Source organism: Lissotriton vulgaris, chromosome 5 (assembly GCF_964263255.1).
Source record: "Lissotriton vulgaris chromosome 5, aLisVul1.2, whole genome shotgun sequence".
Classification (NCBI taxonomy): Eukaryota; Metazoa; Chordata; class Amphibia; order Caudata; family Salamandridae; genus Lissotriton; species Lissotriton vulgaris.
The window spans coordinates 786,025,340-786,052,273 of NC_141693.1; the positions used below are offsets into that span (position 1 = coordinate 786,025,340).

General features: G+C 43.4%; 1 protein-coding gene across 2 annotated transcripts in view; it reads right to left on the reverse strand.

The window, feature by feature from the left end:
* The window catches only part of PALD1 (phosphatase domain containing paladin 1), a 1,202,673-nt gene that overhangs the window by 674,869 nt on the left and 500,870 nt on the right, over nucleotides 1-26,934 (reverse strand). For both annotated transcript variants that reach the window (XM_086922256.1, XM_086922257.1), the window contains exon 3: nucleotides 19,516-19,618. In XM_086922256.1, the coding sequence (XP_086778382.1) occupies nucleotides 19,516-19,618 (103 nt within the window). The remainder of the gene's footprint in view (nucleotides 1-19,515; nucleotides 19,619-26,934) is intronic.

Consider the following 26,934-nt stretch of genomic DNA (forward strand, 5'->3'; position numbering starts at 1 on the left):
ACAATGCAGTAGCACTTTTCCCTTTCTGGGGTTGATTTTTGCGGATAATGGTTCATGGTCTGATCACATGGTATACTGTAAGAATAAGTTTCCCAAAGCTATTAATTGATTCTTAGTCTCCCCCAACCTAGGAGGTCAGGGTCATTTTCGCTATTTAAAAAAATAGTGAAATCTCAGTGTATACCTGTGGCAACCTATGGCGCTGAGGTATGGGGCTTCTCAAACAGTTTTAACATCAGTACGAGGAAAATAGGTCCTGACGGAAACCTTTGGGCGCCTCTGTCTCTACGTCACAATATGTTTGTCATGGAGAATTAAATCTACACTATATTGAAGATTACATAAAGGCTCGCCCTGCTCTATTCTGGCTAGCCATTTAGAAAAATCCAGCGGCGTTCCTTACAAGCGAAATGATAAGAGATTGCCTCAAGTGTGATAAGAGAATGGACATTCCTTGGCTAACTGAGGTGAGATCAAGTTTAAGAAGGGTCGATTATGAACATATCTTTGAAAGCCCACATTAGACAGCTACTTTAAGTAAACAAAGATCTCCAGTCGGCATTTTATATGTATTATAGTAAGGATAGACTTAATAAGGAGTCAAGAAAACCAACTGTAGCCAAAGGAATGTCTTTTAAGAACACTCATCAGCTGGTTAGTTATCTTACAAAACCTATAGGCCATTGGGAGCAGGGACTCCTTTTCCATCTAAGGGCTGGCACAGTGAAAGTTTTACTATGTTTTCATCTTGGTTTTCATGCTAATCTAGATTCCTTGCAATGCTTGTGTGATGGCCAGAGTGGGCAAACTACACTACATTTTTTATTCTTTTGTTAAGTTTTATATACAGTACACCAAATGGTTCTTACCACCTTTAAAAAAAAAATATTCACTTTGAAGCTGCATATAGGACTATCCTTAACTTGGAAGATGATGAATTGGTACTCCATGTGGGCACTTTTCTGAAAATTGCTGCTCGTGCCCGCAGTATGATGTGCCCTGTATGAATAATACTTTATTTTATCGGTCTTATATATTGGTTTTATGACTATTATGAATTTCTGAATTTCTATGTGCTGTATGTGAATCTCTCTTTTATGGATATGTTTTTGTATTCAAATTAAGTAATAGAATTGAATTGAATTTAAGGTGTGAAGAACCCAATGCTGTGTGGCTGTAGAAAGGGGAGAACAAACAAACTACAAATCAGAAACATTGCCCAAACCAGCAATCCACCTCCCACTTTAGCCCTCCCAGTCAGGCCAAACATTACCACCCCACCCACCGCTCAACACCCCATATACAGTCAAAAGAAGTAAATGGGTAATGATCCCACGGAGGCGACCAGGAGGCCCAACACTCTCCCAGCAAATTGTGCGCTCAGTGGCCTGAAAGGAAGATCAAGGTGGCTGGGCAAGACCATAAACAGCTCTCGGTACATCCCAGATGGGGTCAAACCACTGGAGGCCCACTGGCTCATGGTTCAGAAAGGAGAAATTGGGAGAGTCTACCATTTCCAGGATTGTGGCAGGTCGTGGTCACTGAAACTTCAATGAGGAAATGCCCTGTCAGTCATTATCAGTGAGGTGGCCGCAGCCTAAACCCACCAACGATGGAGAGGAGACAGTGGCAGCAGTGGGAAGACCTCTGGGGAATTTAACAGCGCCATTGATGTCAGTGAAGAAATGGATTTTCCCCAAATGGTGTATGTGGAGTTTGGCCAGGTACAACAAAGAGTACTTTGCTTCTGTCTTCTATAGTGTGTTTTGCACTGGACGAAAGGCTCACCTGGCAATCTGTATGGTTAAGGAGAAATATGGGAAGAATGTGATCTAATTTCCCCAATATCAGAGGGGCTGACGTTCTTTAGCTAAGTGCAGGAACAGTACCCCTATCTCAATAGTTTAGGAGCCTGGTGATGATTGGGCGAGCGGAGCGCCAGGGTGCCGTCTCTGGCCCAGTGATATATGTCCCCTCTCAATGATTAACATAGAGGAAGGGCATCCCCAAAGAGAGTTCAGAGCATCACTTTTACATAGCCCTCCACGCGGTCCATCGCTGTTGACTCAGACGCTCCTAGAATTAGCTAATTATTTAATCGCAAGAGTGCTTCTAGGACATCATTCTTGTTTCTGAAAATATTGAGTACCTTCTCCATCTCAAGTAGGTGCTCCCCAGCCAAGGAGTGTGCATCATTCACATCTGATGTGTGGCGTTCAAGTTGGTCTATCCGCTCTTTGTGCAAGTCGACTTTCTACTTCAGACGGTCAAATCAGTCAGCAAGCATCTCTATTTTCATGTTGATGGTGTTTAGGCTCTGCTTGTGATCCTGAAACATGAAGCCAAAGTCCGGCTCTTGGACAAGACCTCCTCTGTTCTGAAGGCCCAGCATCTGGTCCTCGGGGGGCAATTCAGTAGTACGAATCCTTCTACAGGATTCAAAGGTTAACTTAAATTGCTTATTATCTGTTTTCCCCATAGTACAGGTGAGCCATGTAGATAATCGCAGGAGATGCACACTACAAGCCAAGGGTGCTAGGCTCACATATCAGACTTTGGCACTTACAGGGCTTCACCACTCCCCAAGTGTGTCCCATAAAGGAGTGCAGGCAAGTTCGGTCAGTCGCCTCTATACAACGTACTCAGGCAGGCTATGTTCCTCCATGCATGTCCGTTTTGTAATGCGAGCTGCGCCAAATCAATTGCTAGAATTGCAGGGTATTTCAAATCAAAGATGGGCAGCAAAAACAGACCCTCATCTACAGGCTCAGCCTCACCCCCGAGGCCCAGTCATGGAGACACAAGAAGGCCTGCAGCAATCAGCAGCTCACAAAGTTCAGGGTACAGTCTTAGCAGGAGGAATGCTAAGGGCCATACGGCGCAACCGTGGAAGCAGGCAGTGGCTACTCCTGACAAGCTCCTGTGGGCCCAGGAGATCTGCGTGCCTCTAATCCTATTACCCAATGTTGCACGGGGGACAATCGCCAAGCAGCACCACCATTCTCTGTGCTCCCTAGGTATGTGGATGTAGCCTCACACCCCCAGGCCTCTCCCCAAAAAGGGTATCCCAGGGGGCACTAGCATTCCTGAGGTGGTCAGCAGGACTCGCTGTCAGTGGAGTCGTCTAAGCCACAGAGACCAATAGCTGCCCACAGCTCAACGGAAAGAGTAGATCACTGCTCCTACAATGCACTGTGGGGACCTGGTGACTCCTGCACTGCAACTCACCCCTGAGACAACGCCCAGCCTCATCAATTCTTTATTTCCCACTGCCATGCTCCAGGTTTTTTCCTGTGGGGTTGGGCTGCCTCTGGGCTACCCACACGTACTGTGCGTCCACATGGGAAATGGCTGCGGCCAGTGGCAAACAAGCAAGTCGCCCGGGGTCAGAGATCTCCCTCTTCACTGGCGTCAAGATCAAATGGGGCAGCACATCACCAAAATCACAGGACCGCCAGTCCAGCCCCAGTGCCTCTGAAAATTAAGGATAATTGCCAGATTATCTTTCCAACCAGTAGAGCCTCCCTAGAAGACTGCTATCTTACGGCTGGGTTCACTAGCGCCCCCCCAACTATAGATTTTAAAATACATCACAGATATGATTTCATTTGCAAGTGAAATTCCTTTAATTTAGACTTCAGTGTGTTCATAGTTTCGTTCTCCATACGCTAATGGGAGACCCATGATGATCCTGAAAGACACCAATGCCAGGTGATTCACAATTACCACAGTGGCTATCAATTTCTGCTTCTATGGTCCACACATCCATACTTGCAAGATCGCAAAGAAGCTGTACATTGCCTTTACAATACTCAAAAAAAGGGATAATTCAGACGTGATAGAGAGTGTCACATTCAGTTACCTTGAGTAAGGTATGGAGAAGGCGATCAAGAACCACTTAAATTTTCTCAATCGTGAGCAATACGTTGCATATACTATGTAAATCAGCTATGAAATGTTCCAATAGTGTTGCACTTGAGGACTGGAGTGAATGAATCATCCATGCGGATTTTGGAAAATGGAACACTATATAGTCATGGTGTATCCAAAGCGATCTCATCAGTGATGTGAGACTTTCAAAAATTAAACATCCATGCATTGGCTCACATTTCTGTCTCAAATGCTCATTTGGAGGTCACCCTACCTATTTGTAGTGTGCTATTTGACATGTTTCAAACTTGTGCTGACCTGGTTATCTGATTAGAGCCCGTGGAAAGCCATATTTCCCAAAAAGCAGTAAGCCATGCGTAGGAATACTAGTATTCAAGAGGCTACTTAGCCCCTGTCTCTCTCGAAAACAAGGAATGATTTATGCTGGATGAACAAACTTAACATAAGCAAGTTGTTTACATAAACTATTAATTGGTTATTAATGATCATAGTGAAATCTCTCATACATTTTTACTGAACCCAAAACCTTTTCCTAGGAAGTGTGTTGGGGAGGGAAGGGGTAATTGCAAATATTTAAGGACTTGGCATTTGTGAGATTAATAAAAAGATATGCAAAGTAATAAAGTGTATCAAGAAATAACAGATCAGTGTCTATAATCATCGAGATGAAGACCATATCAGTTTAAAAGGTTTAAAAAGATCCTTGCACATGGTTTTGAAATGTATAGCTAGTATTCAGATTCTTTACAGAGCTTGGCACTCCGCCATTTCGATTAAAGACTTCAATTTACTGACATAATATCAACAACTTACATCTACCATGAAATTATATACAGGGCTGTCAAATACAAACCCATGCCCTCCTGCCTAAATCTCTACTGATTTGCTATGTTTCTCAAAATGTATGATGTGATTGTCAATACTAAGGCAAAAATATTCACTAGCATTAAGCTACATATAGAATATTATGTCGAAGAAATAAGAAGTGCTTCTGATGGAACACGCTCATACATCAAGCTGTCTTTTTCAGCATTTATCCTTTAAAAGAATGATTCAACATTCTCAATAGACTGAGCTTTTGACCAAATGACGTGCTGATAAATTCCCCAATCCATAGAAGCCTCATGTTGTATCAAGTGGTTCTACATTTGAAGCCCTATTTCTCTGCCCAGTGCAATGGTTGGCAGATGCTGGATCTGATGAATTTTTTCTATGCACTACCAAAATTAATTTTGAACAACACAACCTCTAAAGAAAACTGGATCAGCGTCTAGAGCCTTCATATTCTTTTCTCTTCTCTGTGCAAAATTGCAAATACACATGATAATGCTCTAAGTTGAGACTTCCTAAGTATCATAAAAGCATTAAGTACTAGGACATGTACAAACGATATGTCTGTTGACAGCAATTTGAAATAAAGTATATGTTCTCAGTAGTTTCTTTTGGCATGCAAATTACCTTGCATTCCTTGACATTATTAAAGTCAACGTTCCTATATGTGAAAAAAGGCTGAGAGAAGGGAAGGATAACTAAAGTCCTTCTACTACTCTAGGAATGGGGGGCACTGTGTCCTTATCATGATGCCCTCACACACCCGAAGGATGTCATGCTTCATCATCGGGCTGGTGCTCCTCGTCGGACCGGCACTGCAATGCCATACAGGTCCCCCGAAGCGTCACTTTATTGGAGATCTTTTTGATAAGCTGTGTTGGTGCGTGGGGGTAAGTGGCAGTGAAGTCCTAAATGTGTGGTGTAAAAAATGACTGGAGGGGATATAGGAATTGTATTGGATAGATAGTGAACAATCTGTCACTGTTAAAAAAAGGGCTAAGAAATTAGTGCTGCTGTGAGGGATGTTATGTCCCTCTGTAGCTAGTTATGTAGTATGTCCCCAATGGAAATACTTTAGGCCAACATGTTTCGTGCTATTTTGCGGTTTCTGGAGGATATCCAAAGCGCTTCTTCAGGACCAATCGATAGAGGTATTTATAAATGAAAAAAAGTAAAGTGCATCCACTGGCCTGAATTAGTCTAGTGCCACTAGGGAAGTCAAGGAGTAGTACTCTGGAACGACGAAAGTAAGAAAGTACAATAGTGTCAAGGGTATACTTGAAAACTAGAAACATTATATCTGACCTAGATCTCTCATTGGGTGGCCAAGTGCTTGTGATAGTCTGCATCATACCTTTAGCAAACGATCAGTGTGACTATGAGTGAGCTCTGAGAAAGAACATACAGACATTTGAATAGCAAGACAAACAAACAGAATAAATGTATTCTTTTTTGTCCATGGCATGCATGTCAAATTGGTAGGGTGTACGTGCAGGCACTCTCTTATCTGTATAGATGAGCTGCCATGGTTGTCATTGCGACTATTGTGTAGGTATTAATAAACCCACATACTACGCTTAGGTAATCAATACCTCTAAGTCCCCCATTGATTGCAAACCTCAAATCTCTGTGTTATGATCTCTAAACGGTAAATATTCTCACCCTTTGGAAACATTGCCCTGTGAAAATCGGTCTGTGGGTCACTAGAGACTGTTACTCAAGGAATAAGGACCAGTTGCACCTGTCGACCACGCCGTCTACGCAGGGACAGTGAGTGTGCCGGTGCTTCATTTTTAAAGGATGCCGGGCGTTTCCGGTCATGTGACTGATTACTGGGTCAAGTAGCTAATTGTTAAAAGTCTATGTTGAATAATCTGCCATCTTGGAGTGGGTCTTTCGTATTTGTGTTAGTGTGTCTAAACGAGACTAATAGCATCGTAATAAAGTAAATATGAGTACTGTGCCGACTGGGTTAGTGTATATGCGTCTTCATTTTTGTGAGTCAGCCTCGTTACTCAAGTGGATGTAAGTATTATGATAAAATATGTAGTTCTTTACTAAGGATTTTACACTTTTTGCGGTCACCATCTAAGAATGGTACATTATTTATGAAGGCTATTGTACCCATCTTTGTAATCGTCATAGTTACATTGGGGGATTATGAGACACCTAGTTTTTCGTGGGGTCATATGTGTGTCACTCTTGGTGAGGTAATGGGTGCCTAATGTCATTGTTTCAGGAAAAAGCATAGTGTTGAATTGGTCCAACAATGACCTAGGCTACAGTTAATAGCCAGATATGGTTACGTCAGTGTTTGCCAGATCGTTCTTGCAAGTGCTTTAACAAGCCACTATTGTAAAGGCATAATGTGTGGGACATAGGCGGGCCTACATGGAGAGGTAGTGTAGGTAGATGTTATACTAGAGGATGTTGAGGAGGTAGCGTAATCAATAAATATGGCTGTGCAGTGTGACCTCATGTTATTGGGTGAATGTCCTCGACTTAGGTGGCGTTTACAGAGAGTTTCTTAGTAGGGTCATAGTACCCCGAGCCAAGGGATCTCATCATTGAGGCCTCGGATGTTAGTCTACAGATGGTGGATGAACCTTTACTCTTTATGGAATAACGTCCTTGTACTCCATCAGAGATTGGACTCTATGATCTTCCAGTTGACTTGCTCTGGTGTGTGTCCTTCCTCAATGTAGTGGGTGCTCATTTTAGTTGTCCCCCGTTTGCAATGGATATTGCTTTTTGTTCGTTAATCCATATTTTCACAGGTCTAATGGTCATCCCCACATAGACAAGGTTGCAAGGGCACTTCACCATGTTTGCAAACATTTTTGTATTGCAGTTAGTGTGTCTGCATTGTTTCCAGTCTAGGTCATCAAGTTGTAGGTTTTTTTGTGTGGGTAGTGAGATTGTAAACATTGTAGGTTCCACAGGGATAATGTCCTTTTACAGTCAGTAAACCCCATACTGTGGTTTGGTCCTCTGCTACTATTTTCTGTGGTCTAGTATGGACAATGAGATCTTTAATGTTTTGTGTGTGTTTGAACGCAAATCTTGGATGCTCCATATTCATGTTGCTTGTATTGACAATGTGCCAATGTTTTAGCAGAATGCTTTTAATTTGATTGGAGTGGGGTGTGAAAGTTGTCACGCACATGATTACTTCATCCTTTGTCTTCTGGGATGTTTCTAAAAGAGCATCACAGGGGTTATTGCGTGACCGTTTCCTGTTTTTATGATTTTTTCTGGGTAGTTCCTCCTCCTAAGATTCTCACTCAGTTTTTCTGCTTGTGCTTCATAGTCCTGGGTGGTACTGCAATTCCTTCTCAGACTCAGGAATTGACCATACGGGAGATTCTCTCTCAAGGATTTTATACGGTGACTGTTGTATGGTAATAAACTGTTCCTGTCAGTAGGTTTCCTGTAGGTTTTTGTGGAGAGCTTCCCCTCTTTTAAAATAATTAAAAGGTCCAGAAAGGGCATTTCTTTCACTGAGACTGATAGGGTAAAGTTTAGAAATGGTTCCATTTGGTTGATGCATGAGTGGAACTCCTTGCAGCATTCCTCTGTACCTGCCCATAGAACCAATATATTGTCTATGTAGCGTTTCCATTCTTTTATATCCTTCTGGAAAGGGTTTGTTTCTGTTAGGATATGTAGGTCCTCGAAATATGCTATTTACAGACACGCTAGGCTCAGCGCGAAAGTGCTACCCATGCATGTCCTGTGGATTTGATGGCAGAACTGATTCTGCAACTTGAAAACGTTGTTTTTAAGAGCTAGTTCCGTGCACTACATGATGAAGTTGAATGGAAATGTTGCGGGTGAGTCTGTGGTTCTCAAGGTCTCATCTATCACTCAGACTGTGGCTTCTTATGGGATGTTGGTGTATAAGGCGTCAACATCAAGAGTGACCTGTAGGGTAATCTCTTCAGGTTCTGAGATGTTCTCGATGAGGCAGATGGTTTCCTTGGTGTCTTTTAGGCACGATGGTGTTTTTTGGACCAAAGGTCGTTGAAATATTGCAATATTGGCTCAGTGGTTCTAGGATAGAATTGGTCCCTGACTCTAGGAGTCTGTCCGGTGGTTGTATAGTGTTCTTATGTATCTTGGGTAAGCAATAAAAGTAAGGCACAGTGGGTTTTGTGTTCACTAGGTAGTCCATTTTGTGTTACCCAGCCTTTTGATAGAGCTTTGTTGACCATGAAGCTAACCAGTCTTTTGAGGGATTCTGTAGGGTCTGTGTTCATCTTTTGGCAGTATCTTGTGTTGGCTAGTTGTCGGTTGTACTCATTATAATCCTCTGTGTTTAGGATTACAATCGCACCACTTTTATCTGCTGGTTTGATGCTAATTCCTGGGTCCTCAAGGTTTTTTCTTTCTCTTGCTGGGAGGTTATTAAATACTCTCTTGGGCTGTATGTGGGTGACATTACGCAGGACAGCCTTCTCGTATGTTAGAATCTTACTAGGTGTCATAGCTGTAGTCGGTGTAATTTTCGGGGGGCTCCGTAAACCCGTGTCTGTTGTCGGAACGTCTCTGATGTTGCTGTCCTCAGTTTGAAAGAACGATTGTGATCTCAGTTTTCAGAAAAAGGCATGTAGTTCACCCGTTAATTTAAATGGGTCTTCTTTTGGTGTTGGGATGAAGCCTAATCCTTTCTGTAGATAAGACTCTTCAGTAGTCATCAGGGTCCTATTGGATAAACTGACTATTCATTTTTCTTTGTCTGACTCCGTGTTCGGCATTGATCCTCGTTCTCCACCCATTGTACCTGTGTTTGTCATTTTTTCGTCTGCCTCTGCCTCTGCTTCTGTTCCAAAAAGGAGGTGGTTGTTGATGTTGATAAAAAGCGAGAGGAGGTGGTGGTCCATGGTAACCTGGATATCATGGTGGGGGTGCTGTGGGGTATACTTGCATCGGGTAGTTGTACATCAGTGGTGTCTGTAATAGTCCAGATCCCTGTTGGCTGCTCTTCCAACTCTCATTTCTCAAGGTACTGTTAGACCTTCTGGATCGTGTTGTTGTTGTGGAGTCTTCATCGGAAGAGGTGTCATTGTTGGTGTTTGTGTAATCTTCTCTTGTGTATGGATATACTTTTTCCCTCTCAAAGTTTGTTATGTCTTTTTTGCAGTTTGTTAATTTTCTTTTGCAGTAGGTATTCTCTATGTTCGTTCATCTCTGCATTCAGTTCTGTTAGTCGTGTCTTCCATGCTGTGATGCTAATGGTTGTTTTCAGCACATTCTCAGCTATGGTTATTTTTATGATCATTGCATCTGACAAAAGTTTGGCTGTGCTTATTATCAGCACAAGCCAGTCTTGTGTACACTTTCACGCTATTTGGCTCCATTCCTTCCTGAATATGATGTCTTCCAGGAAAATATGGGGTGCTACAGTCACTACAAAGCCATTGGGTACCCGTAAATACTCTGCCATTATTGCCCCATGCATTGCTATCTTCACCTGTTGTTTCTTGAGGGAAGTTATGTTGTTCCAGTCGCCTTGCGATGTGCTCGTGGATGTAAATGTAAATGTAAATGTACAGGAATTTATATAGCGCAAATCACCAACCGGTCTCTAAGCGCTTGCTTAGGGAACCCGTCCTGGTATTCCCCTGTGAGATAACCCCGGCAGGGTATCCGCAAGGTGAAAGCCAGGCATCCCGCCGCGAGGGGCCGTTGTGGAGATTAAGCAAGCTATTGCCCAGAGTCGCAGAGTGTGAACCCGTGAATCGAGTAGGCACCGGAGCGAGAATTGTTGAGTCCATGGACATTTTAGGACTCAAGACCCCGCCGAGCCGGGAATTGAACCCTGGTCCCGGGCTGACCTGTGCTTCCAGGTCTGCCTCCTCTAACCAGTGAGCCACACTTCTCCCCATCTGTCCCAAATAAGCTAGGGGTCCTCAAATTTCTGACACTATGTCATCGTCATAGCTCAATCCTGTTTGTTCTGTCATTGTCAGTAGTAAAAGAAGGTTTCGTGAATTGTAAGGGGAAATTGATAGATAGGTCCCTCGGCTGAGCCGTCATACTTGATAAGCACTATATAAACAAAGAGGGGGGACACAGTGAGCTATTGGGAGGTCCAGTGAGTCGTGCTCCCAGAGAACACACTTTAAATAAATTAGAGTCATAGTTCCATTAAGTGAAAAAAGGCTGAGAGAAGGAAAGGATAACTAAAGTTGTTCTACTACTCTAGGAATGGGGGACAGTGTATCCTTATCATGATGCCACCACACACCCCGAAGGATGTAATGCTTCATCATCAGGCTGGTGCTCCTCGTCGGGCTGGCGCTGCAATGCCCTATGGGTCCCCTGAAGGGTCACTTTATCTGAGATCTTTTTGATAAAGCTGTGTGGGTGCGTGGGGGTAAGTGGCAGTAAAGCCCTAAATGTGTGGTTTGAACCCTCTGTCATCCCTTTATTGACAATTATAACTACCTATTACTTCTGTTTTCCAAACCCCTTACTAATTTAGCTTTTTTATCATATACATACATACTTGCTTCTTAAGGTTTATCTAAATGATCAAAAAGTGTAATCTACTATTTGATAGTTTTATTGAAAATCTATTTGAAGAAAAAAACACCTGACACTTCGACTTTAAATAAATATTTTGTTAATCATTTTCCCAATTGACGTGAGCTCGTTAAAAAGTGCATGCATGAATAAATCACCTGAAGAATTGTTCTCAGAAACCTTACACAGCATGTGATATTTGACCTGTACAACTAATATTACAACATATGGTATTCAAAGGAACCAATAAATAAACAACATCATAGGCTTATTCAAGTTATGTGAATCAGTCCCCCTGGGAGTACAGGAAGGACAATGTTACCTGCCCTCTAAGCACCTGCTCATCATGAGTAGTGATGTAGATTCACATGCTCTGTATACTCCATCCACCTAGTGTTGGGCTTGGATTTTGCCCAGCTGTTTTTCTTTGAATAAGTCTTCAAGTCATGAGATGTGCTGACTCCTCCCTAGGTGGACAATGAGCATGTTCTCATTTCTATTTATTTATTTACTAAATGTTGGGTTGTTTTCTGCAAAGCGGGTGAGCATAGCATGGTGAACTAGGCATACTGTTCGGTATCAAATACTTGAAAAGATAAGAGACCATCTGCAATCACTTAGGCGAGGGGCGCATCTGAATCTCCAGCACTACACTCTACGAACATATGCTTACAGGGTAAACATTTCTATTCTTAGCATGTATGGCTGCAGATACTCATGCTCTGCAGCAGTACCCTCCCTAAGTGGTGGCCGGTGTGTGGCTGATACACAATGTCTGAATTTAAGTCCTGGAGGCGGTCTAGCCAAGTATGACCTGTAGGCAGGCCAGGATGTCCACTCAATAGTTCTTGGGGAATGTGTGTGGGGTTGACAAGGGGGCCACTTTGATATTCAACAAGAAGGATGTGGATGGGAAAGCCATGGTGGCTTCTTTGTTATGGGTAGAGAGCACCTTGGGTGTGACAGGCACGACTCCATTTGATTTGTGGTAGCAGGTTTGGGTGAAGTTGACTATATCTGTAACTATGCCAGCCTTAGAGATGCGGTGGGATTTATGAGGCATTGCTAAGGCCAGAAAGATCTGGTCAGACTTACGGAAATGTTGGTCCTGTTGATGTAATACATAAGAGCTCTTTTAACATTTTGCATATGTAGAGCTCTTTCAGCTACAGAGTCTAGTTGCAGAAAGACGACAGGGAACTCTATAGTTTTTTAAAGGAAGAAGGATGATTTCACCTGTGGGAGATATTTAGAATTTGGTCTGAGAACAACCCCATCTTGAATGAAAGGTTCTCACAAGTAAAGTGCTTGCAGTTTCCTAAATACCTGAGGTAAGTAATGGTCAAAAGGAAGGCTAATTTCAAGGAAAGGAACTGGAGGAGGCATGAGTTTAAATGCTCAAATGGTGGCCTCATGAGAACTACGTTAAGTTTCTACATAAGGCTAGGAGTTTTTCTGGGCGGTATGGCCTTCTTAAGATACTCAGTGAAAGCCTTAACTACTGGAATCGCAAATAGGGATGAATGTGCCCTGTTTTTCATGTATGCTGCAATGGCAGCTAAGTGTATGTGTATTGATGTGTAGGGGAGGCCGGATTTCTGCAGATGTAAAAGTTAGCAGAAGATGTTCTGAACATTAGATTTTAAGGGGTCCTGGTGTGCCACCAGAATAAGTATCAAAGAAGTTTGTCTCATCCTCCTCCTTACCAGGTACGGAATGAGTAGGAGAGGAGAAAAGGCTTAGGCAAAAAAATGTGACTAAATTTATCCATAGTACAATGCCCATGGACTGGGGACGTGGGTAATCCATTGGCCAAGTGTGAGCATTTTGCATTTTTGGGGGTGGCAAACAAGTCTATTTGTGGGGTGCTCCAATGCTGGAAGTACCTGTGCAGAACCTTCAGCGGATTTATCAAATGTGGATGTGATGCATTCTGAGGAGCAGGTCTGGAAGTTGTTTTACATCCTTGGACTGTGTTCTGACAAGAGTTCTATGTAATGGCAGATTATCCAATGCAGAATACTCTGCACTGGTGCTAAGCACTAAGGAGAGTGCATGCCACACTGTTTCTGCAGCTAATAGATGGTGATCATGTTGTCTGCCTTGAGGAGTATTACTTTGACTTGAAGACCTGGTAGAAGGCTTTGAGAGCTAGTTGTATGGACAGCAAATCCAGGCAATTTATGTGGTAGCCTTTGTACTGATGGGCCAGCACTCCCTGAATAGTCCTGTCATTGAGATACACAATCCAGCTTATTAGAGAGGCATTGTGGCGATGAAGGCTTGCACAATGGGGTCTGCGAAAGGCCTGCCCTGCAACAAGTTGTTGGATCAATACAGAGAGCGGTGAGTGCAGACCTTCCTCAGCACATCTTCTCAGTGACCCTCCACCTGTGACCATTACCCCAGGACGTCCTCTTTAACAGGGTGCAATGGGAGCCTCTGTTGGCCAGAGTGGGCATCTCCTGTAACGGGATTTTTTCTGTGAGCCCAAGAAAGGCTGGATCTGTTGACACGGAGATGGGATTTGCTGGTATTTATGATGAATCCCAAGGCCTGGGGCAGGACAATTGCTTCTTGAATGTGGGCTAGGCATGCTGCCTGCTGATGCTCTTGATCAGCCAATTATCAAGGTAGCGGAAGATGCGATTTCCACCACATCGCAAGGAGGCAGCCACTACTGCTAGGCACTCCATAAACACTCTTGGAGCCATAGTGACCCTATTAGAAAGTACTTTATATTGTTAGTAATGTCACTTTACCACAAAACAATGGTATTGGCAGCGGGCAGGGTGAATGGGTATGTGAAAAGGGCATTCTTGAGATTGAGTACCATCATATAATCACCTTGCTGGAGGAGAGTAATGATAGCCTGAAGGATAGTCATGTTGAAATGTTCAGACACAATTTATATGTTGGGAGGCCTGAGGTCTAGGATGGCAGAAGAGAGCCATCCTTTCTGGGGATGATAAAGTACAGAGAGTAGACACCCTATTCCTGCTGATGCTGAGACACTATCTTTATTGCACCTTTCTAAAAAAGCAGTTTTATTTTTTCCTTGAGACAGTGCACATGGTTTGTGGCATGAAATGTTGGGAGAGGTTGTGAGAAGCTCCTGGCAGTAGCAATGGCAAATCACTACTGAAACTTTCTTGTTTGATGTCATTTCCTCCCAACGAGAAAGGACATTTTACATTCTCTCCCCAACAGATGACGCATGACCTGGGGTAAGGTGCGCAAGCACTGCTTAGAGGTGAAAGCTCCTTTACAAAAGCCACTCCTGCATTGCCTCAATAGTTACCCCAGTATGCGCCCCTTGTGTACCCCTGCGCGTCTGCTGGTAAAAGGTTTGCTACTGTCTCTTGTAGGACTGGGGCTGGTGTGGTGAATTGACCGTGGCCTCTCCTCAAGTCTGTTACTTGTGAAAGGATCCTCTTGCAGCAAAAGTTTACAGGGCACACATGGACTTCATAATCTCTGTGTCCTCCTTTATTTTGTTTGATTTTTTCCAGCATACTGTCAACTTCGGGGCAGAAGAGATGCTGCTTGTTGAACGGGAGATTGAGGAGATGCTGCTGGACTTTGGGTTTAAAGGATGCTGGTGTTAAAACTTCTAGAGACTGTGTCCACTGTGTAGAGCACACACCACATGTTGGCTTTCAAGATGTATGTGCCCTCAGACACTAAACCCAGCCAGCTCCTCGCACTCTTCTGGAGGAGGATTTACCAGTTTTTGCATCTCCTCCTACTGGGGCCTGTCATAATGGAAAAGCAGCCAACAGAATTGGCTATGCGCCAATAAACGGCTGCCCCTACAACTACTATTTTCCTTGTTATGTCAATTTTCTTGGTCTCCTTGTCGGAGGCGGGATATCGCTTGTGGCTTTGGTGAGGGCCCTCATGGTAGTTAGGGTTGCCAAAGAGTCAGGAGGGACCTGCGTTTTTATGTAAATATGGTCGCTGCTGGGCCCTAGATTTGTGCCCTTGGGCATGGGTAAGAACTGCATGAAATATTTGGCCCTCGAGAAGATCTTATATCAAGTCGATAAGTGGCTATCCTTACTGCGATACACAAAGTACTTTTCAATTTTAATGTAAGGAGGGTTTATATCCTTTTAAACCTCACCTACAATTGCTACCAATGTACCAATGTTATATGGTTGTTGCACTACAGTGTATCTCAATTCAACTTAAAAACTACCATCGACCATCCACTCATAAACTAAAAAAGTGTGGAGAAGAAAAAAGGCACCTCACAGTTGCAACACCAAGGGGGGACAGCTGACTGGTACTCGCCAGCGAAACCCACTTCTCATCATAGGTTACCTTTTTTCAAAAAGAAAAGAAATGTGTGTGCAATATAAAGAAGACCTCAACCCAATGAAACCAAAAAATGAAAGAGAACCAAGGTGTGATTCTACTTTCTAAAAATATGCCAAAATAGTGCCAATGTCGCAGGACCCTGTGAGCGTATAAAGAGATAATTCTCACCAATTAAAAATTGGTCAAGCTTACTTGCTTCTAATGACTTTTATTCCTTGCTGTAAGCTTTCCCACATTAAAAATGGCTCATGTAGAACCATAATGGTCGTTATTAGCCAACATGTTTCATTGCTGTAACAATTTTAAGCAACTTCTTCAGGGCTAGGGATCCAGAATAGATTTTCATGGGAGGTTCACATCAAACCTAAAGGTTGTTTCAAGATTGCGTACCTGCAACCTTAACTAGGGGGAGCCGAGTCAGCTGATCGCGAACCCATAGGATGACTGCCACCTGGTCTTGTCACCGCAATTTACACCAGACGTGCTTTCAATTATCTTCGAGAAGATCTTCACAAGGAAGTCCTCTTCTTCCTGAACAATATGCATGTCAACCTATGTGGGCATTTGAATAACCTCAAAGTAGTCTGTAGTATAGTCTGGTGGGTATGTCCTAACTGGGAAGGAGTCCAAGTTGGGATGCTTGGGGGAGGGAGTACTTTATAATCTTCTCAGGAGTCAATGGTGGGTCTTGGTCCTAAGGGCTCGTCAATTAGGTCAGTGGGGGTCATAGCTTCTGCCTGGGTCAAAAAGTCATGTGAGCCTGAAACAGGTGACTCGCGGTGAATGAGATGATGTGTATAAGTGTGGTGATGAAGATGACGTTAGAGGCGGAAGAAGAGGGAAAAAAGGAAGAGGGCTTGTGCCTCTATCCATGTGCCTCTTCAGTGTCAGCCGTAGGCGACGGAACTCTGAGAAGTGTTGTTCTTTTGCAAGGAAGTGACTCGGTTGTCTTCAGCAGGGTGGTTTCGCTAAGATCTTTCTGGTGACAGGGTCGATGATGAGATGCGTCTCCCTAGTGTCCTGTTCTTCCTGGAGTTGTTGCAGCATTGGCACCTCAGATTCCTCCTATCCTGTTGTCAAGGAAACTTTCGCCAACATGGCCTTTGACATCAATAGGTTTATCTTGCCATGGCTTTCGTGGTGCCTTCAGTGCTAGATTCATTAAAAAAAAAAAGAAGGTGTTCGGCAACCTAGACTAGGCCCCTTAAATTTTATAAACAAAAACAATGTCTAGGTGCCTATTCTATATCCACAATCGAACATAAAACATAAACACACAAATTGCCAGCTAGAGACCCCCAAATCTAACAACTTGGTTTACAAAAAGGAATTTCCACAAACTCCTGACAGCATGAGAAGATTTGAAGAACTGACCATGTCATGGTCCTGAGGAGAACCCCAATAATTACAGAGGGTTTGAAACGCGTTGAACCAGCTTCTGGAGGATGAATATTTGCACTTAACCGACAATAGCAGGGAGATATAGCAGGGTGCCTACTCCTTTAGCATAATACATTTAGGGTTAGTGACCCCGGGTAGCTTACACCGGCAGGACATATTGCATTACCAATCAAATAACATTTCCGCCAGGTGGCATTCTGTTTAAATATAGGACTGGTCCATTTTTCATTTTGTTCTCAAAATATAAAAAACTTTTTTGTTCTTGTTTGTTATTATATGTGGTCATATTGATTTTGATCGCAAAATGTGTTTTGAAATGTACAGTCTAACTGCAAAAAAGTTTGCCCTTCAAAAAGACGTGAAGAAATGTTCTGAAAAAAATTGATTATTACTGAAGAAAAGTGAAACAAATCCCAAAGGCCATTTTAAAGGAAATGTTTGGTCCTTTATGTTCGATTGTGGATATAGAATTTGGAGCCTAGACATTGTTTTTGTTTATAAAATGCAGTGCTAGATTCAGCAGGAGTGCAGATGCTTAATAACCTTGAAGCAGGTAGTGCTTGATGACCAGTGGGAGTCAACACCCCTCTGTAAAACTACTGTGCCACCTCCTTCTGGAGGCCAACAGGTGCCCCAATGCAGTGGAAGCCTGGAGGGGCCAGTCTTTAGTGTCCAGAAATGTGAGGTACTGCTAACTAACACAGATGACTAAAAATAACCTACGTCGCTCATGCTCAACGTTGTGACAATACCAGTACATAATTTACATAAAGTGGGTGTTCTTTTCAGAACATATCTTTCCTTCACCTCATAACTAAGGCAGCCATCAGTAAAGCATACCAGTGTTGGTATTCTTCCCATGCTTCAGCTCATTCTCAAAATTGTCTAGGTCTTCTCAGTACTAATCATGCATGTGAACTGATTCAGTAGCATCTAGCAGGGGCTTAAAAAACACAAAGTGCACTACCCTAGGACTCCAGAAGGATGACAATCACATTGCATCTGCCCTAAAGACAACCTAATAAATTTAGGATTGAAGATGAAATGTTAGAAGGAAGGATATAAATTCTAGATCCTTCAGATTCTGCAAGCCTTCCAGAAGAGGGCGTGCGACCTCCAGAACTCACTGCCTACATGCCGTCTATGGCATAGATGCTTTTGAGAGAGATTTCAGGGCTACTAAATTTGTAATGTCACACCCTGTCTTAAGACTGGAACAAGGCTCCATATATTAGGTTCTGGTGAAGAATAAAATCACACTCCTTTCGTATAACCTACAACGATGACATACCATGCCATGCTCTGGGTTCCTGGAAGAGCCCAGCCCACAGTATCCAGCACTCGCATCCCACTAGGCAGGCACTCGAAGACTGTACCCTCCTCCCGCCTTCTAAGGAGAAGGGAAAAATGTGATTCGCCACACAACTTACTCGCAACAGCAGGGACTAATTTTTAATGACTTAATGCAACCAATGAATTTGCCAGAAGTTTAATTAACTTGCCCAACATCCACAGGGTAGACTTGAGGTTCCTAGACTCTGCCATGGGTCGATGTGAGCATGCTCCTCTTACAAATATAAAAAACATGATAAATGTAAATGATAAGATGGTTATTCAAAAAGTAAACACCCCCCAAACAGTTTATTTAAGTCATTAACGTCTTCTGGCTTTTCCACAGAGGACTACTATTAAAAATATTAGCCTAGGTTTGCCCATTTTCACCTCTGCATCATCTTTAAACTGCAACTCTGTTTGCAGTCAACAGCAGCAGTGCACTGCAGCACACATGACTTTCCACTGTGGTACACAGTAGAGTCGCAGGCTTTCAACACCACTTGCTTTGGTGAGAAAAATAAAAAGTTGCTTGCTAATGAGGAAAGATGGAAGACAAGAGAACACGTGGATTGTCTGAAAAACTTATCAGTGGCTTGGTATCTAATTTGCTTCACATGTGTCGGTGAAAACATTTCCTTTTGTGATATACTGTAATAGTCTGATTACTGATGCACCGATGTGACCTTGAAACCTTTTTATAGCATCTTTCTTGAACATATTATCACCCCACAGAAAGTGTCGTTTGTAGTCGCCCATGCAATACTTTCTGTACCACATAGAGCAATGAGTCACTCTTGTATTGGTATTTTATATTTTAGCTCTCCGTATGTGTATGCCTGTAAGCTAGTGGTCATGTACTTTTGTATTTACGTTTCTCTGTATCTATCTTTTGAACTTTTCGTATTTAGTGTATTATTTGTATTATTTGTATTTTCAAATAAAAAAAGATTTGAACTGAAAAAAATGACTAGTCACATTTCACACCTTTATTAAACTGACCGTGCTACACTAGGAAGACGAGGAAAGCCACACATTGAAAAGAAACTGTGGAAATAAGGGCCCACAGAAATAACAAGACAGTTGAAAAATGTATGATGCTAGCTGACATGTTTTTCTGTGCCGCTCATGCGAACTATCCACATAATCCTAGTCCATGCGGCTCTCCTGCAACCTTCTCGAATACACTTTATATTGCATTCACTGTACCTGGACGAGGTAGTGCTCAGGCATGGTGTCCGAAATCCTTCCAACCGAGTAGTTTGCCTTAAGCAGGTCATCATGGATCTGAAACTCCTCTTTACAGTTGTACCTGAAAGAACAAGTGTTTTAGTGAATAGCAAAATGAAATAATCCTAAACTATCTCTAGCAGTACACTGGTTTTGCAGCATAGTTAACACGTACTCTGTGTCATTAATACTGAAGAAGCAAGAACTGAGCTGGAGAATATTTTGTGTATCACTGATGAAAACAGACATGGAAAAAGGAAATATGAATCAGCCTGGCCACCTTCACCTGACGCCAAATTTTAGAACTGTGGCTCATTTCAAATGTCCATACTGAGTCTAACTCCGAGAATTATGGCTTCATTTGGGATACCATTGAATTTCAGTGAAAACAGATATCATGACAAAGTGTCCTAAACCACTAGATGCCATTAAACACCAGCAACATGAATAGATGGGCATCTGTGGTTGCCAATATAAGTCAGCAACAGAATGTCTCTGCAAGGGCAAAGGTTGCCCGTGAGCCAAGTGTGCCAGGTGGCAAAATCCAAGCAAAGACCAGGCACAGAAATAAGGTTGTAAGAAAACTAGAACTCTTTATATGTAGCTCATGATTTATTTTCATTTTTATCTTTTGTTGATCATCAAGCTAGTTGTTAAGATTCAGAGACTAGCTGATTTTTTGGGTCTCGTCTGAGACATTGCATGAACTGTTGCTTGTGAGACATTTTGTTAACTTACAGGGGACTTCGAGCCCACCCATCGCTTACCATTGGTTGGCATTCTCTGCACTCTTATTTCCCTACTTATTTTTGGTCAGCGCATGCCAGCTTCACTTCCTCTTCATGTGATTATCCTTCCTCTGGAGCATGGCCCAAATACTGCTTCCTAGCCCAATGTCTTTCACTGCTTGCGCTTTAGGGGGTAATTTTGCCTTTTAGTTGCAGCACTCCATAAGCATGCATGTGTTTACAGTTCTCTCTGCTCCGCTTCAGTCTAGCTCCCTTGTGAAATCCTCCCTTGCACAGCTGCACTTATGTGCTCGTTATCTGCTTGTGTGCTTCTCTTCCACCACACAAACTCACCTTTGTGTACTTCTGCACTCTGTTGCTTTTGCTCCCTGCGTTTTCCCCCTCTCAGCTCCATGTTGTGCTCTCTCTCATCTGTTTTCTTCCCTGCCTCTCTGCATTGGCTTCTTCCACCCTGTGTCTTCCTAGCCCACTTCAGTAGTCCCAGCAGCCCCTTCCAACTTTAGCTTCTGACGTCGCCATCAACCCCCCACGCCTCTTACTTCCCACCCCTCCGATTCATGTTCTTTTCAAGTGCAACTTTTGTTTTATCAAGGGCGCTGCATATATGCCCCATTTCCATTCCCATGTTGTGCCATGCAATAGTTCTTTTTTTCTAACTTTGAGACATGATGCACAGCTGCAGCGCTACTGTACAACATGGCTAAAGGACATTGGCAAAGCCAATAGCTCCCACGTAGGCAAACCCTATTGGCTTTTAAAATGCTTGCTACAGTACTGTATTCATGATCTCTAAGAAATATGTCGAAATGCTCATTGAAGTAAAAGTTGTAAGAAATTTCTCACTCACAAACTGCCCCTTATATATACATATACCCTTTGCTTCACATTATTTTTGTACATCCCCTTAAGGACTGATTGGCTATACGTCAGTAAAAAAAACAGTAACTTAATGCAGAGATATAAAAAAACATTTTTGAGACATAGTAATTGATTAAATAGCTCGAGGAAAGGTGTGTGTTTTTCCAGGAGCTCTCCTGTAGCAGTGAAAATTTTTCCCTTGAAGCCCAATTTAGAAACAAAATCTTACTGTACATCAGCATCAACTGTTAGATCCCAAGAAGTCTCTATTCCCCCTTTCAAAGCCAGGATGGTTAGTAATACCTGCAGAGTGCTTCGGGGATCCTCCTTGATTCCTACGTTTTTTAACATCTATGTGGCCCTAAGGGCAAAGATTGTTAGGATCTTTGGTATAGAGAATTTGCTTTATGCAGATAACACCCAATTGGTGTTATCGAATAGTCAAAACACTGACCTAACGAAAGACATATTTGGAGATTGCAGGTACGCCATGGCTGATTGGATGAAACAGAATTGCCTCCAAATAAACGGGGGGAAAGCTGAAATTTTCCTTTTTGGAAAAGCACTTCAGAATTGGGCGGATGACTGGTGGCTCCTAGAATTAGGCAACCTCCTTTGCCCCAATAACGGTGGTAAAAAAACCCTTGGCTTAATAATTGATGAAAAGCTTTCTATGGTACATCAAGCGAATGCACCTGCTGTACCTATTTTGGTATATTTGACCTTCTTAGAAAGGTGTTTCTGATGCTTTCAATGTACTGCAGAAAGACTGTTATACAGACACTTATAACTAGTCGTTTGGATCATGGAAATTGCTGCTGGTTTACATGAATCAATCTCTTGTGTCAGGATTACAGGTGGTTGGGAACTAGGCGGCACACTTTGTCGGCCACCTTCCAGCAGGCTCGCCAAAAGGTCCAGTACTGGAGTCTTTGCATCGGCTTCTAGTTAGGAAATGTTAGATCTTTAAGCTTCTTTGTCTTACACATAAAGTCTTGTTGGGGGAGGGGTCTTCTTTATCTTCATTCTAGAATCCGTTTCTACCACCCTGCCAGGACTCTCAGCTCATCTGTCACTGCACTTGCTACTCCTCACCTTATTTGGACAACTCGAAACAGTTGTCGTTCCATAACCCATCTTAATATTGAAACAAGTTGCTGTTCCATATCCATGCATGCCATTTCCTATGTGAGGTATCTGTGGCCAGCACTCTACGTACTAGACTCCAGCGCCGGGATACTCCTGTGGTATAGTTTTGATATATCAATTATCCATAACATAACTATTGTATTGAGCGTTGGACATGGTCACCTTCATTTAATGTTAGCCTGTCGCAAAAACAAGCTTTATCAGATTCGGAACAGTGAAAGGTGGACAATCAGTAAAAAATTTAGAACACAAAGTGAGTCCAGAGGATAGGTAAGACTGGAAGGAAAATTATTCAATTTTTTTTCAGTTCGCTATTAGGTGAAATCTTATTTAAAATAGGGGGGATGAGGATATAAACCTTGAATAAGTGATAGCGGAAAGAGTTGGTGTATTCTCTACTCACGTAGATGTGCTAAAGAATTCTTATGCAAGAGATGAATGGACCTGTAGTTTTGTTAAATGTCTTTTAATAGGATTAGTCACTAAAAAACAAAGGCATTGAAAAGTATAGCCCCTTCTTTCAAAGACACCTATCGTGTAAATAGTATTAAAAAAGAAAATCTCTATAGATCTGTGTATCGAACTTCTTATAACTTGGTATCTTTTAAAAACTGGTTGTAGAAATACTGGACTTATCGGAGATATCGTTTAGGCCAGGTCGAAGCCTCTTTATGCTTTTATACTGGGCACAACTGAAATTTCCATGGCTGCACTTTTTGTACTATGGAGAATCATTACACCAGGGAATGGGTAACAAAAGCACCCTAGGGACAGCTATTGGCCTTTGTACTGGCGTTGTGCACCTCTGAGGCATTTCTGCATTATGGGACAGACAGGAGATTCAAACACAGCCTCCCCTGAAACATCCATTGTGGAGGAGCATATTTCGTACCTGTGCAATCTCAAGTAGGTATGGCCCTGTGGCAATGAGGGGAAGCATTTGCTCATGCTACAGCACCATATTAATGACATGAGCAAAGAGGCTCTGAGGGGGCACCTAGGGAGTGGCACAGATTTAATGTGTATCCATGCACATCATTTAGGGGTGAGCTCGTAGGCCCATCCACATAATGGGGTGCCTCTGCCCACTCCAGATGGAGGGCAACTTAGTTTTCTTGCTCCGAGGCCTGAACTTCGAGACAATACTATTATTTTGAGATCGGCTAAGCCGCGCTCTCCCAATCAGGGAGCAACCAGGCAAAAAACAAAATTGTGCACCCACGTGGCACAAGCAGCCCTTTGTTCCCCACTTTCGCATAGTTCTACACATTTCACTTAATTGAATGTCCATATAATAAATGTAAACAACTTTTGAAAAATTTTTTTTAGGTCTTGCCTTGGCAGCGCTTACGCTGTCTCTTCGAGATATGCTGTATTCAGGATATGCGTATAAAGCTCTGCCTACTTCACTCCCATCTTTTTAATTGGCTCCTGTCCCTGTCTTTTGTAAATGGTGGCTTTACATTCGTCATTTGAATTTGTAGTTCCTCCTTAGTATCACCTGGTCTATTTTTGTAACCTCCCATAATGACACCCCCTGTTACATGTGTTGTTACGCCCTAGGTTTTAATTACAGCCTCAAGACACTATTTTCTTAAAGGCCTTCAGACAGGACACTCACTTGGTCTTAAACTAGGTTGGCAGTGGTTACTTTACATGCTAGCCCATCTCACATTTATATTAGACCTTCTATACATTTCTCTTCATCAGTTCCACATAGAGTACAACCTAATCCGGAATTAATAGAATAATTGTTTTGTCACATTTCAAAGCTACTAATTGTATATATGGACATAGCTATGTGAATGTATTCATGGTACTGTCTTGCATGCAATGCATTATGGTTAGGGTGGATTTACCATATCTTCTAAATTCATGGTGCTCACTAGGGAACTCTAGGAGCAGCTTGCGGTACTGTACCTTGACAAGTAGTGCTGGTGCCTTGCTCACTAGGGGCCTCTAGGAGCAGCTTGCGGTACTGCACATACCACATCTCAGATTTATATTAGACCGTCTATAAATTTCCCTTCATCAACTCCACATAGAGCACAACCTAATCCTCAATTAATATAATAATTGTTTCATCACATTTTAAAGCTTCAAATTGTATATATGGACAAAGCTATTTGAATGTACTCGGGTTACTGTCTTGCAAGCAATGCATTATGGGTAGGGTGATTTTACAATATCTTCAAAGTTTATGATGCTCACTAGGGACCTCTATGAGCAGCATGTGGTACTGCACCTAGACAAGCAGTGCTAGTGCCTTGTTCATAAGGAAGCTCTAGGAGCAGCTTGCGGTACTGCACTGAGACATACCATGCTGGATCCTGGCTCACTACGCAACCATTTGCAATGCACTAGGTCTTGCCTTACTGAAAGTATGAGCTATTGGTGTTGCATTATTATTTGCAATGCCAATACCTCAAACTATCAGTAATGTGAGACCTATTACATTGCAAATGCTTGGTATTGTTTGCGTCATGCCTGATTTGGGACCTAGCACTTCCAGGCATGCAAAGGGGGTCAGCAATTGAGTTCCAGACTCTAGTAGAGCATCCTTAGTAAATTTTATGAGGCAGTTTACTTTTTCCACAGACAATCAAATAACCACTTCTTTTCATCACTCCTTTCTTCTAGGAGCGCCATATAATGGTTGTCACTGAAGTGCAACAGAAGAGGCTGTAAGCAATGTGGAAGGTGGAATTCGATTGCATGGTTACCCCCACTTTTTGCCTGGTGTTTTGATGGTTTTGACTTAGTTTGCCTGGGATCCTGCTCTCCAGGGTCCCACCCTTTCTGTGTCCCTCTCTAAATTGATAGCATGTACATTAGGTACATAAGGTACACTCCAGATTGGTTACTGGGTTACCCTCGTGAGTCCCTAGTACATGGTACCTTAGGTACCAAGGGCATAGGTACCCCAGAGGCCTACCAGGGGCTGAAGCATGTATTATGCCACCCCTGGGAAGCCCTCCAAAATGGCACCACAGGTCCACTCTTGCAGCCTGGGTAATGTGGTACTTGTGCCCTTTACTTAGATATAGTATACCTATATCTACATGTCGTGTTTGGTGTAAAACACGATGGAATACTACCCCCCCCCCCCACCAGTTCTGGTGGAGGGGGTAGCATTCCACCCTTCTAGAGGGAGAAGACATGTACACACTGGTAAACCCGGTAGAAGTTAAACTGAGCCCCAGCCTCACAAAATGGATGCTGCTCTCACAGACACGAGTCTGACCTCCTGCTGCTGGATGAAACTCTGGCAGGGGAGGCCTGGACAATAGGTTCCCTGACCAGGGAGGTGCCAGCACCTTCCCAGACAGGCTTTAGTGTATTGGGGCAGGGTGGTATGCATTCAGTGAATGCTTTCCAGACAGTGCATGGGGCACACAAGGTGTCCCCGTGCATTTCCCAGTTCAAACCGGTTGCTGGGCACTCAGCCCCAGCTCTGGTGCCAAACTGGACAGAGGGGAAGGGGTGCAACTACCCCCTCCCCAAGTCCTCCCATAGGTGGGACCCTAGAGTTAGTCCAACCCCTAAACTTAGTATAACTATAGGACCCCAGTCCCTAGGACTTTAGGTTACCCTGGACGAAACTCTGAAACATAAATCTTGGACGTGCGACATTCCATATCGACTGGAAGATGGAAGAAATCTCCCTTGGGGTCAAGGAGTGACTCCCCTATTCAAACAGGCACCAAAGAAGCATCTTGCTGGTCTGCATTTTTGAGGCTCCTGCCAGATCTGTAGAATCTGCGAAACAGGACACGGACTTCCAGACATCTCAGAGGCTGACACGATTCCCCAGCATAGCTGAGACCTGTAGCTATCACGAGAGACCTGGGACCGTAACTCCTGGACATCCTGCACATTTGCTAGTGCATCGACTTCCCGAGCTTTCCAGAAGTTGTGCATTGGGCTACTTGTAGTCCAGGCCCTGAGCACCTTTTGCACCGAAGCATAGAGGCCTACACTCCACAAGTGTTCCGTGGCCCGCTTCCTGCATTTCTGCTCGAGGCCCCTTCCGGTTTCCCTGGCCTGTTGACTGGTGGGTCCCTACGAAGGAATCTACTTTGTTTCTTGGGCTCCCCTGGTTGCTCCAGGCGTGCCCTGACTCCCCTTCACAGGGTGAGTCCCTCAGACCTTGCTGGTTTGCACCGAAGCCAATCTTGACATCTTGCGTGGGTTGCTGTTGCCAAGGCTTATTGGGCCCAATCCGGATACCGATGCTGCAGCACTCAACATCCGATGTGGGACAGCTTGTACCCAGCTCCTGGTGTCGTCAACGCCTCCTGGACCTCGTGGCTGAAGAGCCAAGCTTCACCTACATCACTTAAAAGCACACGACATCGGCTGGCACCTTCTTGTCGCCTTCCTGGTCACTGGCTAGCTACCCAGACTCTGTCCCCTCTGCTTTCAAGTTCGTCAGATCTCCGATCCACCCTTGGATCTATCTGGACACCCTTCTTCTGGTCGCCTGCAGCACTTCTTTGCAGCTCTCCATTGGAAACGAAGACGAAACCCGACACGAAAAGACACCTATGCTCCCTGGGTGACGTAACACGAGTTACTTTGGTGCTCCCGTGGGTCTTGACTCTCGAAGTGTCCAGTACTGAAAGGGTTTTACCGTAGTCCA